Genomic DNA, 24,883 nt, shown 5'->3' on the forward strand with positions numbered 1-24,883 from the left:
ACCCCATCACACTGGTGTCAGAAGTGGGATGTTCTGCACCCCGAGGATGGAGCATCCAGCAGTAAGTGACCGGGGCCCCGGAAGAAGTGGGGCCTGCGAGACCCAGGTGTGCTGAAGGGCAGTGAGGTGCAGTCCCCAAGGCGGAGGGGCCTGCGGCCGAACTCAAGCAACTGCGGTTGTGGTCGTCGAGAGGGGGTGTCACACCCGAGGAGGGGTTACTCCTGGGAATCTGTTGGAGTCGGTCTCAGAGGGTGGAGGGGCCGAGAGCCCAGCCCCCAGGAACAAGTGACCCCTGAGAAGGCTGACGCTAAATGAGTCCTTCCCAAGACAGGGTGCTCATGGTCCCTGAGAGCGGGTGTCACACTGAAGAAGGGGTTCCGCTGGGAGTCTGTTGGAGTCGGTCCCAGAGGGCGGAGGGGCCTATGGCCTAACCCTGGGCAGCTTGTGACCCGCAAGGAGCCTGGCACACTGAAGGGATTCTTCCAGGAATTGTGGGGTGCAGAGGGCATCAGCCTGAGAGCCTGCAACCACGCTGAGCAACTCCGCTGTAAAGTGGCAGCACCTGGAAACCGAATCGAGATTAAAGGAGCTGGACAAGGCAGCATGGATGTGCAGTGGCGGAGCTGAGGGCTGGGGAGAATCCTGCAGAGGTGAGCCCGGATCGGGGCAGGGAACCCTGGACTGCATGGAGTTCTGAACCGAGTGGCCTGCCGCAGCTCAAGGAGGGAAGGAGCGATTCCAACCCATCATCTACTAGTGGCCAAGACAGACCTGCGAAGAGGTTTCCAGGCCTGGGCCGAGGAAGGTGCCTGTGTGTCTGTGCAGGAAAGCAGCTGATCCACTGGGAATGGCAAGTTGTCTGTGAGAGAAGCTGCTTCACCTTCTGTGTGTGTGTGGAGACCAGCCGGGGGGCTGGGACAAAGGAGAGAGTGTCTCCCATTGTCTGTCTGTGTTGAACAGCAGCAGCAGCAGCCTGGGGAGAGAGCAGAGCCTGCATTTGGAAAAGGTGCCAATGAGGAAACTAGCCCATTGTCTGAGGAAGATTCCCCAGCCTAGGATGGCTGGAGAAGGATCCACCAGAAAAGAGCATTCCAGGTGTGTCTCTGAATCCGGCCATGGGGGCTGGAAGAGAGGGACGGGCTCTGGAATGGGCAGTGGTGTCCCTGCTAAGGACACTGGTCCTTGGTGCAAGAAAAGTGCTTCTGCTTCTGGGGAAGTGAATCCTTTGCCTGAGCCTGTGAGGGCTCGAGATGGAGCCAAGATCCCAGAGCTGGATCTGAGGGCAGCTGAAGCCCAGATGGGAAGTGGGCCTACCTCTGTGTCTCTCAGGGGGGATGATGCTTTAACTTGGTCTAATCCAGTTAGTATCATCAGGGAATCCCAGAGACCAGACGATTCTGGTACTTGTTCTTTGCCTGATGCTGAGGTGTTACTGGGAGGGGGTGAGAGGACTCTGTCCTACCAGAGTCATCCTCTCGCCAGGACACAAGAACAGACGGGCAATGGAGTTACGCTGACTGATGAAGATAAAGGAGCTGGTAGCAGAAGGGAGGAAAGGGATCCTAACCTTCTGTCCGGTGGTACTGGCTGTCTGCCTGGAGGGGGATTACGTGGGAATCTGCCTAATGGGCCAGAAGTGATCCTGGGTGTAGGTGAAACCCAGGAGCTGGTTGTGGCTCAAGGGAGCAGTGCCCCTGTGGAGCCAGACAGGGGTGAGTTATTGTTTGGCGGAGCTCTTGAGGAAGAGAATTTCCCTGAAACTTTTCCTGACCCGTCTGTGGGGACTGCAGAAAATGGGAGTGAGGTGAAGGAGAGTGAACAGGAAAGGTGCATGTCTGTAAGAGCCAGAGCAACCCTTTGCCTGGGGAGAAGTTTGTTTCAGCTCCTGATGGCCAGGACCTGCCTGAGTGTGAAACCACTGGCTGTGCTCTGGAAGGGTCCAAAGCAGGCAGTGTAAAAGTTTCTCAGGAATTGGAAGCTGGTGCAAGTAAAGTAAAAACTATCAGGGAACGTGAGCAGCCCTGTGAGAACCAAGTAAAACAGCTGCACAGCCAATCTCTGTAGGATGCAGGAGAGCGCCAGCAATTCCCCATCTCCAGATGGTGGAAACACTTATATTCTCATACTGGATTCGACTTCTGATTCCATGGGGAGGCAGTAGTTGGAGGTGGAAGGATGAAGGAGCTGTGGGCCTGGTGGGCCAGTAAGGGATAAACAGGGATTCCTCCATGTGGATTCTGCATCTGGGACTCACAAAACAACTCTCAGAAAGCAGTTTGGTTTGCAAATTTCCAGACTGGCAGGAAGGGGGCCGTCTCCCTGAGATCATCAATGGCCCAGCTCTTGTTAGAAGGGAGGGCACACCCAGAGAGATCAGATTTCCACCCCAGGGGGCAAGGGAGAAGATTAGAACTTGATGGTGCTAAGAAAGGCCTCAGCCATTTATCCCCAAAATACCAGATTCTCAAGGGGGTTACACAAAAGTTGTGGTCTACCAAAGAGCAACGTAAATGTACAGTTGCAATGGGTTTGTTCTGTTACTCACGCTGACTGCTGTAACCAAGGGGTGCTGCTACCAAAAGCTGTAGAATTGTACCATGCACTGAATGTTTGAAAAGAGCCATGTGACATGAGGACATTGATGTAGAAGCATGAATTGTACGTTGAAGGAGTCTGTAACTCTGAAATGTCACCATTGTTCCCTGTAACTAGTCTTGCAACCTCTGACATGAGAAGGAACATTCCAAACCTATTGTGTGGCATGGAAGGGGAAACTGAGGCACACAGCCATTGTGGTGGTCTGGCAAAATGCCAAGGATGGAAGCATTTGTACCTTCCGTTACTGGACTGTAACTGAATTCCAGACATTGGCTGGAGCAGCTGTATGGACTGGTGGTCAGATGGGGCAGGACCCAGACCACAAAAGACCTGTTTGATCTGTTGGTGCTGCAGCATCTGTATGGGCTCTGCCTGCCCGACTTGAGAACGTGGCTGACGGACCGGGGCCGAAGCAGCGAGACCAACCAACCCAAGGGAACTAAAGGGACTTGCCCGGCTGCATCACATGAAAAGGGCCAATACCAAGCTCCTGAGTTGGAGCCTCCCCCAGCAGGACTATAATGTGGAGGTGGTGCACATCAAGGGGAGCACTGAGGGTACAGCCGATGCCCTGTCACGAGGGGAGAGCCCCGAACTTCCCCAGGTCACCAGTTGAGTGACCCTGCTCAGTTCGGTCTGGAAGGGGGGAGAGATGTGATGGAGTGGGGGATACCTGTGTGTGTGTGAGTGGCTCACAGAGGGTGTGGGGCTCCTGCTGAGGGTAACCTTGATGACCAGGTAACACCTTTGTACTGCAGACAAAGGAGGAGGTGGAGCCTGAGGGGTTTGAATTGGAACTGGGAGTTGGGAAGCAGTTAGTCTGGGCTGAGGGAGAGAGAGAGACAAAGGAGGGGGCCAGGCCCCAGCTCTGGGGGCCCCTCGGGGCCTCCTCTCCTCAACATGGATTGGACTGGCTGTCTCTGCCTGCTGTACTGACTCCTCTGTACGATGCTGTGTCCTGTCGGCTAATAAACCTGCTGTTCTCCTGCTGAGTGAGAGACTCTCCTGCCTGCGGACACGTTGCAGAGCTTGGGGGACCCCAGAACCCCATCACACGAGCCAGTACTGTTCAACATCTTTAGGAATGACCTAGATGAGGGGGTGGATGGCACCCTCAGCAGATTTGCAGATAATATGAAGCTCGGGGTAAGGCAGGTACACTGGAGGGTAGGAATAGGGTCCAGAGTGACCTAGACAAATTGGAGGATTGAGCCAAAAGAAATCTGATGTGGTTCAATGAGAAGTGCAGAGTCCTGCATTAGGGACAGAAGAATCAGGCTAAGGGGACCAACTTGGCTAAGTAGCTGTGCAGCAGGAAAGGACCTGGGAATTACAGTGGATGAGAGGCTGGATATGAGTCAACAGTGTGTCCTTGTAGCCAAGAAGGCTAATGGCGTATTGGGGGGTATTAGGAGGAGCATTTCCAGCAGATCTAGAGAAGTTATTATTCCCCTCTACTCGGCACTGGTGAGGCCACATCTGGAGTATTGTGCCCAGTTCTGTGACCCCCAGTATAGAGAGGATGTGGACACATTTGGAGCAGGTCCAACAGAGGGCAAGGAAAATGACTAAGGGGCTGGAGCACATGACCTATGAGGAGAGGCTGAGGGATTTGGGCTTATTTAGTTTGCAGAAGAGATGACTGAGGGGCAATTTAATAGCAGCCTCCAACTTCCTGCAGGGGAGCTCTAAAGAGGCTGTTCTCAGTGGTGACAGGCAGCAGAACAAGGAGCAATGGTCTGAAGTTACAGAGGGGGAGGTGTAGGCTGGATATGAGGATAAGCTATTTCCCCAGGCGGGTGGGGAAGCACTGGGCTGTGTTACCGAGAGAGGTGCTGGAATCTCCATCCCTGGAGGTTTGTAACTCCCAGCTGGACAAGGCCCTGGCTGGGATGACATAGTTGGGGTTGAGCCTGCTTTGGGCAGGGGGCTGGACTTGACAATCTCTTGAGGTCCCTTCCCGCCCAGGGGTTCTAGGAACTCACTTTGATCTATTTTTACTTTAACCACTTAAATCCTCCTCTTTTGCTTAATGAAACCCCTTTATTTCGAGCCAAGCCCCATGCAAGTAACTAGGCCCTGCAGAAGTCTCTGCCTGTGCACATGACCCCCATTGACAAAGGGACTTTCCGAACGGGCCCTCCCTGGGCAAACCTTTGGCACAGAGAGGAGGATTTGTTTGGGGTTTGATCTTTCAGGGTTGGTTTCCTGGGCCCTCAACCTGCCCCTCCCAGAGCCGAAATCAGTCAGTACCTCCATCGCTGGGGGAGTGGGGGTAGTAAGCCCAACTCTGGCTCGGCTGGGGGAGACCAGAGGCTCTGGCTCAGCAGGACAGGGCGGTGGGGAGCCCCAGAGAGCAGGAAGATGGGGGCCAGCAGCACACTGGGGAGCATCCCAAGGGGCCGGTGACAGCACCTGTCACAGTCACCCCCCCGCCCACCCGCAGCCAGGCCCAGCTCACTTCCTGTGCATGGCAGCAGGTGCAGAGGCCACGAAGGGACCAGTTATAGCAGCAGAAATGAGCTGGGCCATCCATGCCCTCCCCCCAGCTCTGCCACCAACTCCTGGGCTGGCCTTGGGCTGAGCAGTGCATGGCCCTATGGGGCCCTGATCTTGACCCAGCTGCAGGCAGCGCTCAGCCCCTCAAGGCCCAGATCTCAGCGACCGCAGGCTGTCTGAGGCTGCAGCTGCACACTCAGCAGTGCCCAGGCAATCAAAGAAGCTGGGTGGCCACCCCAGCCCTTCCTAGTCAGTCCTGCACCTGCCCAACCAGGGCTGCTGGCTAGCATGGAGCCTGCCAGGGTGGCCCCAGTCCCTGACCCAGCTACTGCAGGCCAGCCGCCAGCCTGAGCCCCTCCCCCTGAACCTGCCTTTACCCCGCATCTCTGTGAACCCAGGCCCACCTGAGCCTGTACCTCTGCCCCACGACTGAGCCCCCTCGCTCCCATTCCGTGCAATGGGACTGTGCTATCGCATGGCCCCAGCATGGTGCTCGCATGCTCCGGGCTGCAGGGTTAGGATGCAGCCGAGGCCCCCACCAGGCGAGCCATGCTGTATGGGGCTTTTCCTGCCATGGCGGCTGCAGCGTCTCCCAGCCCAGGGCCTGCTTGGCAGTGGCAAGGGGCGAAACCTGCTTGCCAAGCCCCATTGCAACACGGCCCCTGCGCGCTGCTGCTGCTGGGGAACAGCTGTATTGGTTCTCCCCAGAGGTGGCTGCATTGCAGGCCTGGTCGTGAGGTCCCCAGAGAAACAGCTCATGCCCCAGCTGAGGCAGCTCATGCGTGGGGCCGGGTGGGGCCAGGGAAAGGAAACCAGAGGCCACATCACAGCCCCACACACTCAGAGGGCAGGAGACAACAATGGAACAAGTGCAGGGGCTGGGAACCAGACACTTCCATTCTGACCCCAACTTTGCCACAGCCGCCCCAGCTGGGGGGAAGTCCCTGCCTTAATTCAGGGAAAAGGGTCTCTGGCTACGGCGACCGGCAGGTCAGAGACCCGGCTCGTCTCACCAAGGTTGGCTGCGCCTGGCCTGACAGGGCCCTAGCTTGTGTCACCCCCTGCCCTGCGCTAGGTGGGAAGATGCCCTGGGGCTGTGCTCCCAAAACAAGGCTGCAGCCAAATGTGGGGGGCTGAGGGCCTGGGGGTGAGCAGGTGTATGTAGGTCCCACGGACATGAGGTGTGGGGAGCCCTCCAAGGAAATAGGGTGCAGGGCCCTGGGCCTAAGCCTGCAGCCCCCACCTCTTCATGCAAGGGGGCAGTAGCCCAGGCAAGGTGAGCTCTCCCGGGGCATCAGGGCTTGGCAGGTGACAGGCTTTCCCGCCCTTGGTGGGGGACTGAGCCCAGGGCTGGCGGCTGCAGGGTTCAGGGGCTGAGGCAGGGGAACGGGCAGGATACAAAGCTTCCAAAAAACATTTTATTGCTTGTACCGTACAAACCAGGGGGGCAAGGGAGTGCGGCCTGGTCAGAGAGAGACAGAACCGTCAGGCCCCTCCCTGCCCGGACTGGGAGAAGGAAGCTAAAATATCCCGAACTCACAAACCTTATCTTACAAAGTGTTCAAACGACGCTTCAAAACGCAGCTTTGGGGAACAGGCCCCGAGCGCCGCCCGCACCAGTCCTCTGGGCCGGCCAGGCCAGGCTAGGCTGACCCCAAGGAACGTCACCGCGGCCAGGCTGGATCCCAGCCGTTTCCACCCTTCCCTGCCCCGGCCTGGCACTGGGCTGCACAGGCCGAGTGTGGTGGGCTCAGGTGATAGGAGAGTTCAGAGGAGCTGCATAGGGGGTGCAGCTCCTCCCAGGGGCCTGTCACAGTGGCAGCTCCTGGTGCAGGGGGAAATTCCCCTCACTGCCACAGCCAAACTTCCCACCCCATGTGTGCCAAGACTACCCACCCCCCTTGCCGTGGGGCAGCTACAGGCGGGCTTGCTGGGAGCTGTCCGGGGACAGCCGGTGGGGGGTGGGCAGTCTTCCCTCTCCCGAGGCCGGGCTGGGCCCCTCCGAGCCCTGGCAGGGCAGCAAAGCCAGAAGCACTGGTGGGAGGAAGGACTCAGGGGCTCAGTGCCTGAGCCAGGTGACTCCATGAGATTCCAGCGACCTCAGCAAGCGAAAGGCTGAATAGACATTAAGGCTCTGCGGCTGGGCCAGAAAAAGCCAAAGCACCATGCCCAGGGAGCCGGCGTGCCGGCCACAGACGGGCAACGTGGGCAGCCACGAGGGCTTTAAAGTAAAGCTTGGTCAGGGCCCCACCCAGCGCGGGGTGAAACCTACCGACGCCTTGGCCAGCTCTGCAAAACCACCTCCCTGGGCAGAGCTTGGAGGCCTGGCCTGCAACGGGCGCCGTGTGCTTGGCCCAGCCTGACGAAATGGCCCCTGAGCTGGGAGCTCAGCAAGCCCCAGGAGGAGCGGAGAGCCGGGGGATACTGAAGGCACCGGGCAGGGAGGTAGGGGTAACCTGGCACACTGCCCAGCTCCTGGGGGTACAGTGGGACAAGTCCTGCCAGGAGCAGAGCCCAGGGCCCAGAACTGGTTTCTCAACTCAGCCGAAGCCCCTGCTGGGGTGCAACCAGAGGGGCCCCAGCCAGCGGCTGCAGCCCGGCAGCGGGGCCGGCTGCTCGTGGGCTCCTGTGGCTGCGCAGGAAGACCTGCAGCACGGCCGAGGCCCCAGAGCCAGGAAACCTGCCCCAACCCCCTGACCCTGCAGGCAGTGCCAGGGCAGGGTGCAGGCTGGGGCAGGGCACAGAACCCGCACCCTGCGGCTCATGGGCCTGTGCTAAGCGTGAGCCGCCAGCTCAGCCCAGCTGCTGCGTGCAAGCGGTGGGGGAGCCGGGGTATGAGCCCTGCAGCCTCCCTAGCTCCTGCAGTAAATAGGGCATCCAGCTGGGGCTGGCCCTGGCCCGGTGCGCCAAGCATGGCTTTCCAGGGGTGGCAGCCGAGCCAGGGCGTCTCCCCCACAGCCACAGCTGGGCTCCATGGCAGCCCGGCCCTTGGGACAAGGCCCTCACCCTCCCTGAGAAGTTCAGCCGGAGCAGAGCGAGGCCAGGCCTGGCTCCGAGGCTGGCGTGGCAGTCTGTACCCTGAGACTGGCTCCCGGCCCTCAAGCCAGACCCTCGGCCAAGGCCCGGAGCCATGCACTGCCCTGGGGGAGCCCTCCCCTGTGCGTCCATTGCCCGCAAGGGAAGCGCACAGCGGGGAACTAGCTCCCAGGGTGAAGGGCAGGGGGCTGACCTAAGTGCACATGGTGGGGAAAGGGACCTGCCTACAAGGGCTGGGGCTTGGCTGGGCTACGGTCCGATCAGAGTGGTGAGAACATCCCCTGCCCCGCCCCGCCCCCGACCGCCTTAATGACACAGTGGGTGGGCTCTGCTCTCCGAGTAGCTGCGGAAACCCCTGGAGCCTGGGGCCGCTTACCACGCCCTGGAGGTCCGTTCCCCTGCACGGCGGCCTCCCAAGGCCAGGCAGCTCCGAGGGCTCTCTGCCATCAGGCTGGGGGTGGCGACGCTGGGGGCGTGGGGCTGGCCCACCATGGCATGCAACCGCCGGTATGGTGCCAGGCTGCCAGGGTTTACAGAGCACGAGAGTCTGTCCCACAGGGGAGCCGCCAGCCTAGAGCTGAGGGGGAAAGATGAGCGAGCAGCTGTCCCGGGGCAGGCGTGGCTGGTGCCAGGTGAGAGGTCGGGCTCCCCCGCAACTGCGCAAGCTGCGGACGGCGGGGGACGTGCCGGGTGAAAGGCTCCCTCTGCCGGGGAGGTGTCTAGCCGAGGACTGCAGCCTGTGGGGAAGCTGTGCCAAACGCCGGTGCGTGCTAGGCATGCACAGCGCCGAGGAGGGCCTGGGGCTTTAAGGCAGCTTTGAAGAAAAAGATTATTGCTTTTACAGCCCTGTGCGTCGCGCACAGGTACGCCGTGGGCTGCGTCCCTGTGACTGGCGCCGACCAGCCGCGGCGCCAACCCCCAGACGCACCACTTCCTCCTCCGTGCTGGGCGGTGGGAACCCTGCGAGAGTCCCCGGGTGCTTCGCACCTGAACCGGCTCCGTGCAGGGCTCCCTTCCGAGCAGCTGGACGGGAGGGCTGGGAAGATCCAAGAGGCGGAAGAGGAAAGCCGAGCTGGGAGCCCAGCCTGGGGCTGGTGAGCCAGCGTTCGACGCCACACGGAGCGATCAGACAGACAGCAGCCCCGGGGGCCACTCGCCCTGCTTTTGGCCTGCTTGGAGCACTGAACGCCGGCGTCCCCGCTGGCAGGCTGAGCAGAGCCCGGCACGGTCCTCGGCTTTGCTCTGTGGAACCAGCAGAACGGTGCCAGGCTTCGCCGCTCAGTTTCCACTGCCCAGGATTCCTCTCTCCCGGGGGTGCGGAGCCCTAGGCCACCGGCTGCAGAGGGGCTCTCGGGGTGGTTCGTTAAAGCTGTAAGCACGTCTCGGAGCATTGGAAGAAAAGCAGCCCCAGGCCAGGACGCCAAGGAGCAAGGGCTGATTTCTTCTCACCCCGCGGTGACGGGCCCCCCCTGCCTCCGCCCGGGGGGTGACGTCGCAGTGGCTGAGTTTCAGAGCTGGGGCTGCTCCCCTGCGGCCTCCAGTGGGGGCGGAGAGGGCAGGTGCGTGTGACCTGACTGCTGGAGAGAAATCCAAGGAACAAACCCGACAAGTTCGGCTGTGCTCCAAGCCCACGTCTGGGCGTCGCTGCCTATTCCCGGATGCTGGCCGAGTAGGAGAACTGGGGGAAGTGCGTCCGCTGGTCGGTCTCCAGAGAGTCCATGCTGTCGTCTGCAGCACAGAGCAGGCACTCAGGCTTCCAAAGCACCAAGAGGACTTGGGAGCACAGGGCCCAGGGGGCCTCCCAGAGGCCTTAACTCCTAAACCCCTTTGGTGCCCAGGAGTTGGGTCTCGTTACGTATAGGGCAACCATCCGTCCCGCGTTTGGCCCCCCCCGCGCTGAGCTTTTCCACCAGCAGCTGCGCGGGCGCCGGGAGGAGTTCTCCGAGAGTTCTCCGCTGCGCCTTCCCCATGGCTCCCACTTCCCCAAGGCTGGAGTGGGGGGTAGTGACGGCAGCTGCTGTTTTTCCAGGGCTCTGGGCGCACCGGTGGCTGCAGCTTGGGGGCGGGTGCTGCTGCTCCCACAGGGCTCCTGGGGAGTGCTGGGGGCTGTCGCCTCCTTCCAGGCTCCCTGGGCTTGGTGGAGCCGCAGCACCTGCCTCTCGTATTTGGGACGGGGAGACATGGTCGCCCTTCTGGTGTATCACTGCCAAAGCTGGGGCCTGGCCTCCCACTCCAATCCCAGGTGAGCTGGCTTAGGCCTGTCTCCACAGGGACCACCTTTGCCTTCTGCCCCCGTGTGGCAGGGCCCGGACCTGGGCTGTGGCCAGGGACTTCCAGCCGCCACCTGCCCCGCAGATATCAGGTACTCTGGGTAGAGCCCTGTGCGCCCCACACACCCAGGGCAGCGCCGGGACAACCCAGGCCTGTGCACTAGCCCAGCCAGACCCCTGCGCCAGCCACACTCACATCGGTCAGGAGGCGTGATGGTGATGGTCTGCGCCGTGAACTCGTCGTCGAAGTACCGGGTGTCGATCTCCGACGTCACCTGGGGCTTAAACGGTGGGACCAGCTGCAGAGCAAGAGGCTGCGTTTGGTAACAGGCAATGCCACCTGGCTCTGCCCCGCCCTGCCCTGCCCTGCCCCAGGGCCCACCGCCCGCCCGCTCCTCCCGGCTCTGCCCCACCCCCACCCCGGGGTCCGCCCGCTCCTCCTGGCTCCGCCCTGCCCCACCGCCACCCCAGGGCAGGCCAGCCTGCTCCTCCTGGCTCCGCCCCACCCCCACCCCAGGGCCTGTCCGCTCCTCCCTCCCTGCCCGGGGTGGGGGGTCACTTCGCACCACATGGGGCAGGGCCCAATCCAGGCCGGGCTGAGCAGGAGCTGGCAGCAGTGGTTTGCGCACCTCGCGCCTACGCTCCCTGGCAGCGGGTCGGAGGCGAGACACGACCCAGCCACCCACAGCCGGGCGGGATTTCTCCCCCTCACCTTTTTCTGAACCACGTCCTGCCAGTTGATGGCTGTGAAGAAGCGATGCTCCATCACCTCCTTGGCGTCGCTGGGCCCCCCGCCTAGCCTGGGGGGACAGACGTGGTTACCCCCTCGGCCGCATGCACCGGTGCCGACGCTCACGGCCTGGGAGCCCCCTGCACCTGGCTGGGCCGAGCTCACCCGAAAGCAGAGCGTCTGCAGGGCGGCCGCTCCCTGCTGGGAGCCGCTGGCTGAGCCCTGCCCCTGCCCGCAGGAACTAATGGCCCAGTCCCAGGCCCCCGCGGCACAAGCCAGGCAACAGCAGCCAGCCCGGGCGGCAGGTGGCAGCTGAGGCAATGGGCGAGCCAGCGCCTGGGCCCCCTGAGCCTCCCCACCAACCCCCCACCTCTGCTTGGGGTCCTTCTTGAGCAGCCCGGCCAGCAGGGACTTGGCCTCCGGGCTCAGGGTGCGGGGGAAGCGGATCTCCTCCATGAGGATCAGCTCGAAGAGGCGCTCGTGGTCCTGGTTGTAGAAGGGCAGACGGCCGCACATCATCTCGTACATGACGACGCCCAGCCCCCACCAGTCCACAGCTCGCCCGTAGTCGTTGTCCTCCAACACCTGTGCAGGGAGGGGGAGGCCTCTGAGCCGAGATCCAGGCACCCCACTGCCCTCCCAGGGCTGGGGGAGATCCCAGGGGGCCTGGCTCCCAGCCCCCTGCTCTAGCCACGAGCCCAATGCCATCAGGGAGCTCAGGCCACACTCTGCAGCACTCACAAACGCCTGCAACGCTGCTCCCTTCCACCCTCAGGCCTGGCCCGGCCCAGCCCGCAAGGCCCGGGTCAGGCAGGCTGGAGGTCCTGGTTCTGCAGCCAGGTCCCCTTGGGGTCTCTCCCCTCCGCCGCCTTTGAGAAGGGAGGGCCTCTGCCCACGTGGTGGTCCCTGCTCTGGATGGGTCACACTACCATAACCCACCTAAGAGTGGGGGCTCCATACCTCCGGGGCCAGGTACTCCGGCGTCCCACAGAAGGTTTTCATGGTGGCGCCGTCTGTGATGCCCTCCTTGCAAAGCCCAAAGTCAGTGATCTTTATGTGACCGTCTTTATCCAGCATGAGGTTCTCGAGCTGCAAGGCAGAGGGTGCTAGTGAGCGGCCAGAGCCGGGGGCATTTGCTCGCTCATATGCACAGTGCTGGCTGGGGTGCCCAGTGTGGCCAGGGAAGCACAGAGGTGCCACCCACCCTCAGCCCGTCTGGGAACGACCAGCGAGCGGCTGCTGTGGCCCCAAGGGATGCCAGTGGGAACGCCAGCCTGGACACACAGGAGCCTCGACAGGGTGTTAGAAGGTGGTAGTTAAAATCTGCCACAGCATGAATCAAGCGCTCCGGAGCCATTTGCTGCCAGCCTTCTGCTCTCAGCCCAGCTGGAGCCAAGGGCTGGCAGGCCAGCAGCTCTGGGGAAACGGGCTTGGTACAGGGAGGTGGCTCCCAGGCTGGGGAGACGGATGCTGAGCAGGAGGGTCTGGCTGGTGCTAGGACGCAGCCCTGCTCAGAGGGTCTCCTGTGGCGGCAGCCCACGAGGAGCACTGGGCAAGCAGGAGACAATGCTTGGCCAAGGCCTGGCGCCCGTTCCCAAACACCCTCCCATGGGTGAGTTCAGCTGGGTACTCGCCGCTGCCTGCAGCTGAGGCAAGCCGGGGTGGGGGGGAAGGGGCAGGCTGGATCTGAGCCCCAGCTCCAGTGCCAGCCCCGCGGAAGGCAGGCGCCAGCACCACACCGGCGAACAGCCGTGCCCAGGAGTCACCTTGATGTCCCTGTAGACCACGTCCCTGGAGTGCAAGTACTCCAGCGCGGACACAATCTCAGCCCCATAGAAACGGGCCCGGTCCTCTGTGAACACACGCTCTCTGGACAGGTGGAAAAACAGCTGGGGAAGAGAGAAGAGCAGGCGGCTAAGCACCCGATTGCGCCGGCAGCCCCGAGCCAGCCGCACCCCCTGCGCTGCCTGAACACCCCAACGTGCCACACCCCTGAGCAGGGGTCCCGCATTTTCTCCCATGCTGGGTGGAGTAAGTTTTATGAGGGCACCAAGACACGTGTCGTGTGCACCACCCGGACAAACTGCGGGCTGTGGGTTCTGCCCATCAGCTGGGCAGCCGCCCGAGTGCTCAGCTCCAGGGGAAGTGGCCCCCGAGGCAGAAGAATGGCCGCTCTGAAAGGGTCCCCCAAGGACATGTGTGTTTCTTTCTCTTACCGAGGGCAGGAGAAGCGCCCAGTGCAGGCAAGCCAGGGATGGGCTGCCCCGGGCAGGCTGGGCAGCACCGCCGGCAGGACGGTACGTGTAACATCAGCATGGGAAGGATCCCGAGAGGCCGTCCGGCCCGGCCCAGCTCCTGCCATCGCAGCAGGACCCAGCACCAACCTAGGCCATCCCGGACATGCCCGTGTCTAACTGCTCTTGGGATCTCCAGCGATGGAGAGCCCACAACCTCCGCAGGTAATTCATTCCTGGGCTTAACCTCCTCCACCGCTGGGAAGTGTTTCCTCACGTCCAGCCTGCACCTCCCTGGCTGCAGGTTAAGCCCATTGCTCCTTGTCCATCCTCAGGGGCCAAGGAGAATGAGTTTTCTCCCTCCTCCTTGTAACACCCTTTTAGGTACCTGCACCCGGCTGTCCTGCCCCCTCTTGGCCTTCTCTTTTCTAAACCAAACAAGCCCAGAGCTGCCTCTTCCCTCACGGCTCGTGTCCTCTCCACCTCCTCTGGGCCCTGTCCAATCTCCCACCTCTCCTGCAACGTGGGGCCCAGATCTGGCCCCAGGGCTCCAGCTGAGGCCTGAGCGGCGCTGAGCAGAGCAGAAGGGTGACGTCTCCGGGCAGTCACGTCTGCACCGCATGGAGGTAAGTACCCCTCTCCCGGATAGCTGGGGGATGACAGTCCTAGGGCCCGACAGGGCAGGGAGCCCAGGAGTCCTGAGCTGCCTCGGCCTGGCTGGAACACACAGGTGTCACAGCCCCTTTCGGCAGCGCTAATGACAGGGCAGGGGCTGGCGCTCCCCATGCACCAGCCCCCGGTGACCTCCCGTGGTCCCCGAGGGAGACAGAAGCCGCATGGCCACGGAGGGGTCAGTCCCCTGCGCCTGCCCACTGGTGCCACCCCGACCTTCTCCAGCGAACAGGTCACCTCGCTGGGGTGGGGGCTGAACGGACGACTCCTCCCTCTGCTCCCCTTCAGTCTCTCCGCTCAGCATTGCCAGCCTCCTCTCGGCTGCCCAGGCCCCTCCCCATGGCACCCGACAGCACCGGCCGGCCCAACGCCCACGCGCCGGGGGCCGCGGCCCCGACCCACCTCTCCGCCGTTGGCGTACTCCATCACGAAGCACAGCCGATCGCTCGTCTGGAAGGCGTACTTCAGCGCCTGCAACGCGAGCCGGGAGAAGAGGCGGCTGTCGGTGGCTTGGCTCCGTCTCCCACAGAGCACCCAGGGACCAGGCTGCACACCCTGGACTGGAGCCAGGCACTCAGCACATTCGTTTCTGAGCAGCCCCAGTCATGGCTGCCATGGGGCCCACGAGGGCAGCACCCGCACACCCAGCTGAGGGGACAGGGTAGCATTCAAAGACCCAGAGGTTTGCCCGCCCCTCCCCGGGGATGCCCGCTGGGCTGGTACGGAGACGCCGCCGTTCCGACTCACGCTGCCCGGGAGACCATTTACCGTCAGGAAGGGATGCCGGCTGTTCTGCAGCACTCTGCTCTCCGTAACTGTGTGGGCCACCTCGTCCTGCACAGAGACGGGCGCCCGGTGAGCAGGCCGGCGCCGGGAGCCTCAGCCAGTGGCACAGACCACACCCTGCCCTCCCAGCTGGCCAGCAAAGCACGGGAAACTGCTCAGCCCCCGCTGCACTTCACGCCCAGCTGGTGTGGCCGTGCAGTGCTGACTCAGCGCCCACGGCTGACCCGCAAGGAAGCCCAGCCCAGGGGCTGCTCCCCGTGGCGCCAGACTGCCCAGCAGCGTCCAGCAGAATAGGAACGGGCACGTGTCAGCCCTGGGAGTGCAGGTGGGAGTCGGGTGCCTGCCCCAGCAGCAAACAAAGGAGCCCAGCGGAGAGGCCGCCCGCCCACAGGCCAGCACACGCCTGATGTCAGCTCACTGGGCAGCCCCCAGCCTGGCCTGCGGCAGCGCACACCTTGGCAATGATGACTTCCTTGCGCAGGATCTTCATGGCGTAGTAGCGCCCTGTGGCCTTCTCCCGCACCAGGATCACTTTGCCGAAGGTGCCTTTCCCCAGCAGCTTCAGGTAGTCGAAGTCGTTCATGGTCTGGGAAGACAGGGGTAGGGCTGGGAGGCGGGAAATGCCAGCCAGCGGCCAATCCAAACTCAGGGCCCCACAGCCCTTGCCAGGGCAGCCGGCTACAAAGCAGCTCAGGCCCAGGGGAAGAGCCAGCTAAGCCCAGCTCCAGCCCAGGGGGCGCCCATGGGGTGGTTTCTCCACGGCAGGGTAAGCCAAGGTCTCCTGTGCTACCCAGCCACCCTCCCCTTCCCCGTGGGGAGCTCCCTCGCCACAGAAATACCGGGGAGGCCCCTGCAGCCCTTGGGAAGCTGCTCGCCTCAGCTCTGTGCTGCGGGCGCCGGGGAGAGACCTGAGCGCGTCCCTCTTGCAGGCTGGGGGGGCAGGGGCTGCTAGGCACTCAGCGTGACTGGAGCACAGGGCACTGAGTGCGCAGGACCCAGATGCCCAGCCAGAGCCGCCGTAAACGGGAACGGCTGCAGCCCAACAGCCACGGCGTCGCAGAGCGCGAGCTCACAGTACAACCCGCACAAGGCCGGGGTCGCCCTCCTCCCCCGTGTCGCAGCCCCCCGGCTGGGAAAGAACAGCACGCCCCACGCCTCACTGCTTTCGCCCGCGTCTTGGTCACGGCCACCTCCATCTCCTCGGCCCCACTGGTGTCCGTGGGAGAGCCGCACTTGTAATCCATCGTGTCCTCCTCGGGCTCGCGGCTCTTCAGGCTGTTGGCCACAGTCTGGATGGCGTGCATCCACTCCTCCCTGCGGAGAGCACGGATCGGCACGCTGCAACGCCCTGCTGCCTCTCCAGGACAGGGAGGCCGCTGCTGCGCCCCGGAAATAGCCAGCGCCCTCAAACAAGGAGGCCAGGTCCCAGCCCCCCGGATTCTGCCTTCGCTCGTGGCAGCTCCCCCAGGCTGAGTCCAGCTGGCCCCTCCTCTGCACTGCTGCACGTGGCACAGAGAACCAGCCCTAGGCCCGCAAGGCTACAGCTCTGGGGTCGCCACGTGGCAGCGGGTGAGTGTGGGGCCACCTGCTGGCCACCTCCCCATACCTCACACTTCAGGGGAGCGAGTGCAAGCAAGCAGTGGATCCCACACGTGTCCTGATGGCAGCTGGCCCTGCCGGACCTCAACAGAGCTCTCCGGGCAGCAGAAGGGGCAGGCAAAGGAGCTTGCAGCTGGAGACCTCTAGTACCCAGCAAGGGCACCGGAACAGAGACCCGCTTGACGCCATGGGGTTATCTGGGGGTCTGGGCTAGCGTGTGACAGGTCGGCGAGGCACACCCCAGGGGCAGACATGCAGCAGAGGAGCACGAGAGTACAGCTGGCCTAGCACACAAACACTTCACCTGCCAGCTTGTTCCCACCTCTGCTCAGACCCTGAAACCCTGGGTGTAGCACCCAGGGGAGCCCCAGTCTTGGTCCCCCGGGGGAGCCCCAACCTCAGCCCCTGGGGGAGCACCCAGCGGAGCCCCAATCTCGACCCCTGGGGAGTCGAAGATGCTGGACACGCCTTTTTCCCTTGCCCCAGTGATACGGAGAGAACGTCCGCGCGCAGCAGGTCTGCGGGGCTGGCCGGCCAGTGGCTTCCAAGGATTCTGAAGCCGAAGGGCTGAGTTCTTAGAGCCCAGCCCTGCGCCGCCTCCCTCCAGGCCCTTTGCTGCGAGATGGGCCTGGAGGAGAATGGGGCCCTGTGCCACTGAGGAGCTGCCCCTACCGCTCGTCTGGAGAGTCCACGTGAAAGGTTCGTTCGATGACAGTCGTCCACTGCAAGCAGCGAATGACAAAGGTGTTCGGCCGGGGGCGCTCCGTCTTCATCAGCTGGCACTCTGGGGGCAGAGGAGGAGGGGGTGTGGGTGGAGCGCAGGCTACTGCTGATCTCAGACCAGGTCCCTCCACTAACCTGGAGCCCTCCCCACCCCCGCCCAGAACCTCCTGCCCCGGCTCCCTGCAGCATCCCGTAACTACCCCACATGGCTTCCCAGGCCTCCAGATGGGACCACGTTCCTCAGCGGCTGCCTCCTGGTCCCAGCTCTCGGCCTCACCTGCGACAGCAGCTGCTGCTGCATGCCAGCTTCCATTCAAAGGTAGCGCCCGCCGGCCCCTCCACCCTCCTGGCACCGGCCCCAGCACACCAGCCTGGCACGGGACACCCCACACGTGGCAGATGTACTGGGCAGCCGGTCGCCGTCCTCCAGCACCACCAGGCAGACTCGCCGCACTCTGGGGAGCCGCGACAGAGCTCTGCGGCCTCGCAGCTGGACAGAGCTGCTGGTGAAGTGCCAAGGAGCCGGCTGGATCGCTGGACCAGTCTGCAAACCACAAGTGGCCTTAACGGGCGCCGCGGTGCAAGGAACCCGGCCTGCGCGCTCAGCCGCTGTACCTGCGACTGAGAAGTTGTTCAGAGGGGGCAGGCTGTGATCGGATGTCTCGGGCCGCTCCTTGTAGCCGATGAAGGAGCCGTCGCTTTTCAGCAGGAAGTACCGGGGTCGCCACGTTTTTATGTACTCCCCTGTAAGGAAGCCCAGTTGCGCCGGTGTTACGTGATGCCTGGCTTTGCCTCGGCGTGCCAGAGTGCACTCCCATGCGGCTCCCGCCCCGCGGCTGCCCTGCCAGGCCCGGCCACGGCAAAGCCAGCCGGTCGGGGGACACACGCGGACACGCGCTCTGGCGCCTGCCTGTCCTGATGCCAGGCTCAGGATTCCTGCCGGCCAATTCAAAGGCCCATAGCCATGGGGGGCGGAGAGGCTGACCCAGGGCTGAGGAGACCCAGGCTACGTCAGCATCCGCAGAGAGCACGAACGGTTCTGTGCCAGCCCTGCTGGGCTGGCGCCTGAGACAGATCCCGAGTGACAAAATGGGAGGCCCTGCCAGGTATTTCTGGGATAACCACGGAAAGAAGCCAGCGTTTGGGGGTTCACGTGGGCCTGAGATTCCCATTGAAGCAAGCAACGACCCTGATTTCCCACACAATCCTGGGCAGTGGGGGAGACTTGCCCAAGGCACACAGCAATGAAGTGGCGAAGCTGGGACCAGACTCAGGAGTCCTGGCTCCGGGTCCCTGCCCTGACAACCAGCAGGGCAGCTTAAGCAGCAGCTACAGAGAAAAGCGGCCGGCCCTAGGGCTGTTTTAAAGGACATGGGGTCGCCAGTTACACCTCTCCCCGCACAGGTAGAAGCTGGCTGCACCAAAAGCCCCCTGACCCCAGGCAGGGACGGCCCTGAACCCAGGCCCCATCTGACCCCCTGCTCAATCCCCCCATGGAGGGGAGAAATTTGCTTGACCCAGCAGCGCCTGGGCACATGGCGGGGACAGTGCCAGGGAGCTGAAGGCAGCGGAACAAAGGGAGTCAAGTGGGCTGGGTCAGAGGGCAGGCAGCCAAGGCCAGAAAGGGCTCGGCAGCCAAGGAAAAAGCAGGCCCGGCTTCAGCGTTCCTATAAATAGCCCCCAGCACAGCTGCCACAGGGCCCTGCGCTTCCAACACCCCTTTAATGCTCCAGATGGAAACGCAGCCCTGCCTCTGCCTGGGACCTAGCGCAGGGTGAGAGCCCGCAGGGCGGGCACCAGGCGCCTGCACTGGCCCGGGGTTTAAAGCACCGCTGGCGCTAGCGTCACCTCTCCAGCCCTGCTCCCCAGACGCTGGCTGGTTGGCAGGGAACAGGCAAGCTGAACCTCGGCCTGGACTCACGCTGTGGGCAGGAGCCAGCCCCAGCACTTCCCCACGTGCACTGCCACTGGATCAAGCCAAGAGCCTGCCCCACCGCCACCAGAAAACAGCGCAGCCAGGCTAGGCACAGGCAGCGCCCGGCCAAGGCAGGGCTGCTGTCCCAGTCCGAGTGCCCTTCCATCCCCTGCTGCAGGGAAAGGGGAGGCCGGGCAGACCACTAACTGGAAACCAGCACCCTCATTTCCCGAACACCTGCAAGGGGCTGTTCCCAGGGGCACCACAGCGCCAGGCACAGCCCTCAGACAGCTGCCCCTTCACCCGGGGGCACTGAGCCTCTGCCCCGAGGCTCTTCCTGCACCAGGAGGCTGCCCCAACCTCAGCCCAGCACGGCAGGAACCACCTCGGTGCTGCCCATGGCAGGGACTCCTGCCCAAGGCACGACGGAGAGGCCGGCCCAGCGGAGTAGGGCCCCAGCCTGAGAGCAGGGCGCTGGATGAAGGTGGCTCATCTAGAGCAGCATAGCCCATGTGCCACCTCACACAGCACCCTGCCCTCAGCTCGCAGGGCCTGGGGTAGGCCTGCAAGGTGGCCGAGACCGACTGCACCCCTAGCTCCCAGCAACAGCCTGATTGCGGGACTGCGAGAGCCTCAGCCCAGGAAGTGCCCTCCATCAGCACAAGCCAGTGACTCACAGGATGGGGTCATGGAGTGAACTAAATAACTGCAGGGGGGAAAGGAGCATGGCCCAAAACGGGGCTGGGAGCCAGGACACCTGGGTTCTATCCCCAGCCCTGGGTGGGGAGTGGGAGCTCGCAGTTAGAGCAGGAAGGCATGGGAGCCAGGATGCTCGGATTTGATCCTAGGGAAGTGGGTCAGTTCGGAGCTGGGGTGTCTGAACCAGGATGCCTGGGTTTCACTCAATGCTGTGGAAGAGCAGTGGGGTCGAGCAGGCAGGGCTGGGGTGAGGACTCCCGTCCTATCCCAGCCCTGGGAGGGCACTGGGATCTAACAGGATGGGGAGGGGGCTGGGAGGCAGGATTCAGGGGCGTCCAGAGATCAGAGCAAAGGGCCTGGCCCCCTGCATGCCAGGGCTCTAGTGACTCGAGCTGCCACATGGTCTCAAGGAGTTTCACCTTCAGCATTTGGAGCAGCAAACAACTGCTGGCAAAATGAATCAGGGCCTTGGGCTGCGCCCCCACACCAGTTAGCCGCTGGCTCCAGAAGGGCTGCCCCAGCACAGCAAAGGGGCAAGCCGCTGGCTGTAGGGATGAGCAGGCCTGAGGGCGGCCTGCTGGGGTGAGCCCGCTCCGAGCTCTGGCGATGCAGGGCTGAAGCAAGCGCAGCCGCAGGGCTCAGAAGAGGCTGGGTGCCATGCAAACAGCTCAGGCAGCAGCTTCAGAACCAGAGTCATCCAGGGAGCGTGGCAGGCTCCATGGGTTTTCCCTCCTGCCCCAACTACAGCAGCATAGGCCAGTTTAAAACCCACCAGTGTCCACACACGAGCTGCGGCGGTTTAACACCACCCCTCTCGCTACCCGGGTGTGGCCACGCGCCCCCGACACGCCCCTTACCTCTCTTGTGCAGCCAGCCCTCTTTGACCACCGACACCTCGTTCATGTTGGCGCCACAGCTCCCAGCCGCCTCCGCAGGGCAGGAGAAGAAACCAGAGTACCGCTGCCAGCCGCAGGGCGCAGTGCGGGTGCTGCGGGAGTCTGTAGGAGAGAAGGGCTCCTTGGTCATTGCTGGACCGCGCTCCCACGGACGCTCCCCGCACAGACCCAGCGTCGCTCAGCCCGGGGTCCGGATGCGGCCCCCCCGCCCTGAGCACTGCTGTGTCTTCGCACTACCGCCTGCCCACACGGCGCTCGCAGTCCCAGCAGAGAGGTAAGCGGAGCGGCCTGTGCCTCTGGGCCCCCCCGCCGCCCCCCGTGCCGACTGCCCCTTCCCCGCGCAGTGCAGGGCGAGGCATATGGGCTGCCTGCCAGGCACAGCTCTCACGCAGAAGACACGAAGGCAGCATCAGTAGGAAGCCGCCCCCGCGCCGGGTACCATTAAAAACTCCCCCGTAACACAGACATTGCTGTCATCTCCGGAAGCCGGGGACCAGAGACACAGAGCCCTGTTTGCAAATCAACGGAGGGCAGGAGGGAGAGCCCAGCAGCTACCTGCCCAGGCACCCAGCCAGGTGTTTACCTGGCTTCCAGCCTCCCTTATCTCCCCGCAGCCACCTGTGTTACCACCACAGACGCAGAAAGCCTCGGAGATAAGAGGCACTAATGGCGCCCATCACACATCAAAGCCTGGCAGGGAAACACAGGCAGCGCTGGCAGGCTGGAGCCCTTACAAAACAAACAGCTGGAGAAAAATTAATCCGAGTCACCTGACTGCACTGACCCTGGGGAGGCAGCAGCAGCAGCCCAATGGGGATGCGGCTTCCCCCCAAGGGGCGGGAGCAGGGAGCTCCAGGGGCTGCCCTGGAACCCCACCCAGGCTGCAGCAGTGCCCATGGGGCGGGGCGGGACTGCACCCACAGCCAGCTCGGGCAGGGTGCTTGGAGAAGCAGCTGGGGGTCAGGCCCATCGGGACAAACAGCCAGGAACCGGGCTAAGCCACAGCCCTTCTGACTTGGGTCCAGGCCACTGCTCAGGGTCCCCCTTCTGCTGCTGGTGGCCAGGCGCATGAGCTGCCCCAAGGCAGGGACTGTGGGGTTCTCCAGCCCAGGCTTAGACACACCCGCCTGCAGCACCCCACGTCGAGGCCTCTCCTTGCTGAGCGCAGCCTGGCTCTGTGAAGAGGTGCACTAGTGAGCGTGCAAGGAGGAGCACTTGGCGCTGGGACTTGCTGGCCAGCTTAGCACAGCTCCCATTTCAGCAGGGCCGGGAGCCCTGCAGCGCCCTGCCCTACAGCCCAGGCCTCACGCGTTGGCACCTGCAGCCACATGCCGAATGCTCCAGCAGGCAGCGCTCGCCCTGGGGCGGCGGGGAAATCAGCACTCGAGGCGCAGCAGCAGCAGCTGCGCTGCCCAGACGTCTGTACCACAGCACAGGATGGTAAGAACAGCCCCCAATGCCAGGGTCCTCCAGCCCAGCGAGCAGACTGGGCACGCCCGCTTCTCTGCTCGGCAGGGCCCACCTTGTCCTCGCCACACCTGCCTTGTGCTGGCGGAGCAGAGGCCAAGCGCGAGGGGACTGCTCCAGCCGGACTAGTGCGGGGCACGGTGTGCTGGCCCTCCAAGCAGCGGCACTGAGGGACTGAACTCCAGGAGCCGCCCCAGCCGGGAGGTGCGACGCTTGTGCTCTGGAGTCCGGGCACAACGTGACTGGGGTGCTACGAGACGAAGGGAGAAAGGAAACCTCAGCTCCCAACAGGGCGGTTGCCCGGCTTCCCAGGGAATAAAGCTGCCCTAGCCAGGCCGGCCTATTTCCCAAGAGCCCCCTCTGATGCGGCTATAACCAGCCTGTGCCGGGGCCCTGGCAGTAACAGCACTGCCCCGACGACGCTCCTCGCCCCATGCCCCTCCCTTTCGCAGGGACGCTTCCTTTCCTTCCAGCTCACGAGGGGTGTTGACGACTGACCGGTTATAGGAACTGGTAGGGGCTCCAGCAGCTTGGGCCCAGAGCGCTGCTGGCAGGGGCACTCCAGCGGGGCTGGAGCAGTCCTCACCCTGCTGTTCAGGGCAGCCTGAAGAGGGGCCCAGGGTGGCTGGGGAGGCTCCTCTGGCCAGGCTGGCATGCCCCTGCAGCACGCCGGGCCAGGCCACTACACAGGGAGTAGGCTCCCCATCTGCCCAGGCCCTTTAACCGGTGAACTAGTTCACCATGGTTTTACCCCGCACCCCCAAACTCACCTTCGTCACATGCTGGACTCAACCTCCTGCTCAGCAGCTCTTTGCCCACCATCTCGCAGACCCAGGTGCTGTGTGGGGAGGGGAGCTGGCCAGGAGAAGCAATGGGCTGGCTGGCAGCTGCCGCTTCAGCCCCAGGGCCACCTGAACCCGAGCAAGGGGAATGGTGGCAGTTGGGCAGACAGCCCCAGCCCAGCCCGTGGTAGAGCTCAGACTGCCCGTCAGAAATCCCTCCGTGCTGGAGAGTCCTGGAGTTTGCTGTGCCGCTCCTTTGCCAACTCCACCGTTCAGCTCTAGTGCCCCCAGGCTCACCCCCTGTGGCACAAAGCCCCCTCCCCAGGACCCTCCAGGGCTCGCCCCCTGTGGCACAAAGCCCCCTCCCCAGGGCCCTTGCAAACAGGCTTTGTCCATTCTGTGCCCATGGAAGGAAGGGAGCCCTTCCCTGTCCTGCTTTCCTCCGAGCCTGATGGACCAGCCCAGAGGCTTGGTCACAGCTCGGCTCCGCTCACCAGCAGGGCTTCTCTCGCAACCTGTCCTCGCGGGGCGGTGAGAGCGCCACCCACACCTCCGGGCTAGTCCAGCCGCTCCAAGAGAAGAGCTGGTGGGACAGCGACGCTCGCCCTGGAACACCAGAAGTGTGAGCGCCGCCAGCCGCGCCCAGGACGGGGCCATCTGCCTGGGGCTCTCGCAAGATTTTGGTGTTCACAGTCCCAGGTGCTCTCTTAGTAGGACTGGTGCCGCTGGGTCCAGGCAAGCGAAGGCAGCGAGCCGGAGCTGGAGGCGGAGCCGGAGCCAGGCTGGTGGGTTTGGCAAGCGCCGGGGGAAAGAAAACACTAGGGATTTGCTAAGACCAGCGTGGGGCCACCAAGCGTCCCACTGTCTGCTCAGCTGCCCTCTGCCCCAGCCTCACGGCACCAAACGGAGCCCTTGGGGGCTCAGGAAGAGCAGCCCGGGCTGGGCACATGCTGCGTGGGGCTACGGAGCCACCTCTTCTCCCGCATGCTCCCTCTTGGCGCGAAACGCCATTTGCGCGCACACAGCCATCTAAGAGTTGTGTTTTCATTGGCAACACGCAGCAGGAGCAAGAAGGCGGCTGCGTCTGTTGGGGGAGACAAGCGGGCGCAGCCCCAGCCAACAAACAAAGCCAGGCGTGCAACTGGATTTGGCTCATTTACGTAACAGTGCTAAAGTTTCAACCAAAGGCCTGGAACAGCACCCTTTTGCCCTCCTCTGAGCCGCAGCACCAGCAGGCCCCGCCCCAGCACACGACGGGACAGCAGCCGCTTGCCCCAAAGGTCCTACCACGTCAGAGGCCGGCGCTGCTGACACACACCGGCATCTCCCTCCCGGGCTGCTGGAGACGCAGCTGCCCCTGTGGGAAGAGCAAAGGGGGCCACTCAGGGAAGCAGCAGCACAGCGAGCTGCTCATTTCCACACTCTAGCCAGGGCTGAAAGGCCCCTTCCCTCCAGGGCCAGTGGCAAAGGCTCATTCAGGCGTCGTGGGGCTACCAGGACACAGCCCGTCCTCACTAGGGGCTCCTGCCAAGAAAGCCTGGACAATCTGGTAACGAATGATGTGCTGGTGAAACAGGCCGGACCAACAGCCCTGAAATGTCTCCTGCGCCCTCGTGAGGTTCCTGGCCCTGATGCCTGGCAGAGGCAACTTCCCAGAAGCACCCGTGCATGATGCTATCCTCCCCCACCCTGTGATCAGCTGGACGCTAGGCAGAGGGAGGCATCGAGCCTGAGGCTGGCTGGGCTTGAGTCGTCTGAACACATGCCCCTAGCTCTTCACAGCCAGGGACTTTGCAAGGAGGAAAGTACCACGGTCCTGTTCAGAGAGGGGAAACCGAGGCAGCGGGCTGCAAAGTGCTTTGCCCATGGTCACCCAGCAGGCCAGCGGCAGTGCTAGGAATAGGCCCCAGGTCTGCTGCGCCCCAGTCCAGGGCTCCAGCCACCAGTCTTCACAGCCCTCCCATTAAATTCCACTAG

General features: G+C 63.3%; 1 protein-coding gene across 5 annotated transcripts in view; it reads right to left on the bottom strand.

The window, feature by feature from the left end:
• Positions 1–6,507: 6,507 nt before the first annotated feature.
• Positions 6,508–24,883, bottom strand: part of AKT2 (AKT serine/threonine kinase 2) — a 29,588-nt gene continuing 11,212 nt past the window's right edge. For 2 of the 5 annotated variants that reach the window (XM_075016213.1, XM_075016209.1), the window contains exons 2-14: positions 20,619–20,759; positions 17,763–17,891; positions 17,097–17,208; positions 15,986–16,139; positions 15,280–15,411; positions 14,808–14,873; positions 14,442–14,510; positions 12,900–13,022; positions 12,094–12,222; positions 11,504–11,718; positions 11,116–11,203; positions 10,600–10,702; positions 6,508–9,861 (exon numbers count right to left, since the gene is read on the bottom strand). In XM_075016213.1, the coding sequence (XP_074872314.1) occupies positions 9,782–9,861; positions 10,600–10,702; positions 11,116–11,203; positions 11,504–11,718; positions 12,094–12,222; positions 12,900–13,022; positions 14,442–14,510; positions 14,808–14,873; positions 15,280–15,411; positions 15,986–16,139; positions 17,097–17,208; positions 17,763–17,891; positions 20,619–20,664 (1,446 nt within the window). In that variant the 5' untranslated portion in view covers positions 20,665–20,759 and the 3' untranslated portion in view covers positions 6,508–9,781. Of the gene's footprint in view, positions 9,862–10,599; positions 10,703–11,115; positions 11,204–11,503; positions 11,719–12,093; positions 12,223–12,899; positions 13,023–14,441; positions 14,511–14,807; positions 14,874–15,279; positions 15,412–15,985; positions 16,140–17,096; positions 17,209–17,762; positions 17,892–20,618; positions 20,760–22,199; positions 22,375–22,894; positions 23,036–24,193; positions 24,264–24,883 lie in introns of all 5 variants that reach the window. The other 3 variants (XM_075016211.1, XM_075016210.1, XM_075016212.1) reach the window with 3 other exon arrangements.

This window comes from Carettochelys insculpta, chromosome 22 (genome assembly GCF_033958435.1).
Source record: "Carettochelys insculpta isolate YL-2023 chromosome 22, ASM3395843v1, whole genome shotgun sequence".
NCBI lineage: Eukaryota > Metazoa > Chordata > Testudines > Carettochelyidae > Carettochelys > Carettochelys insculpta.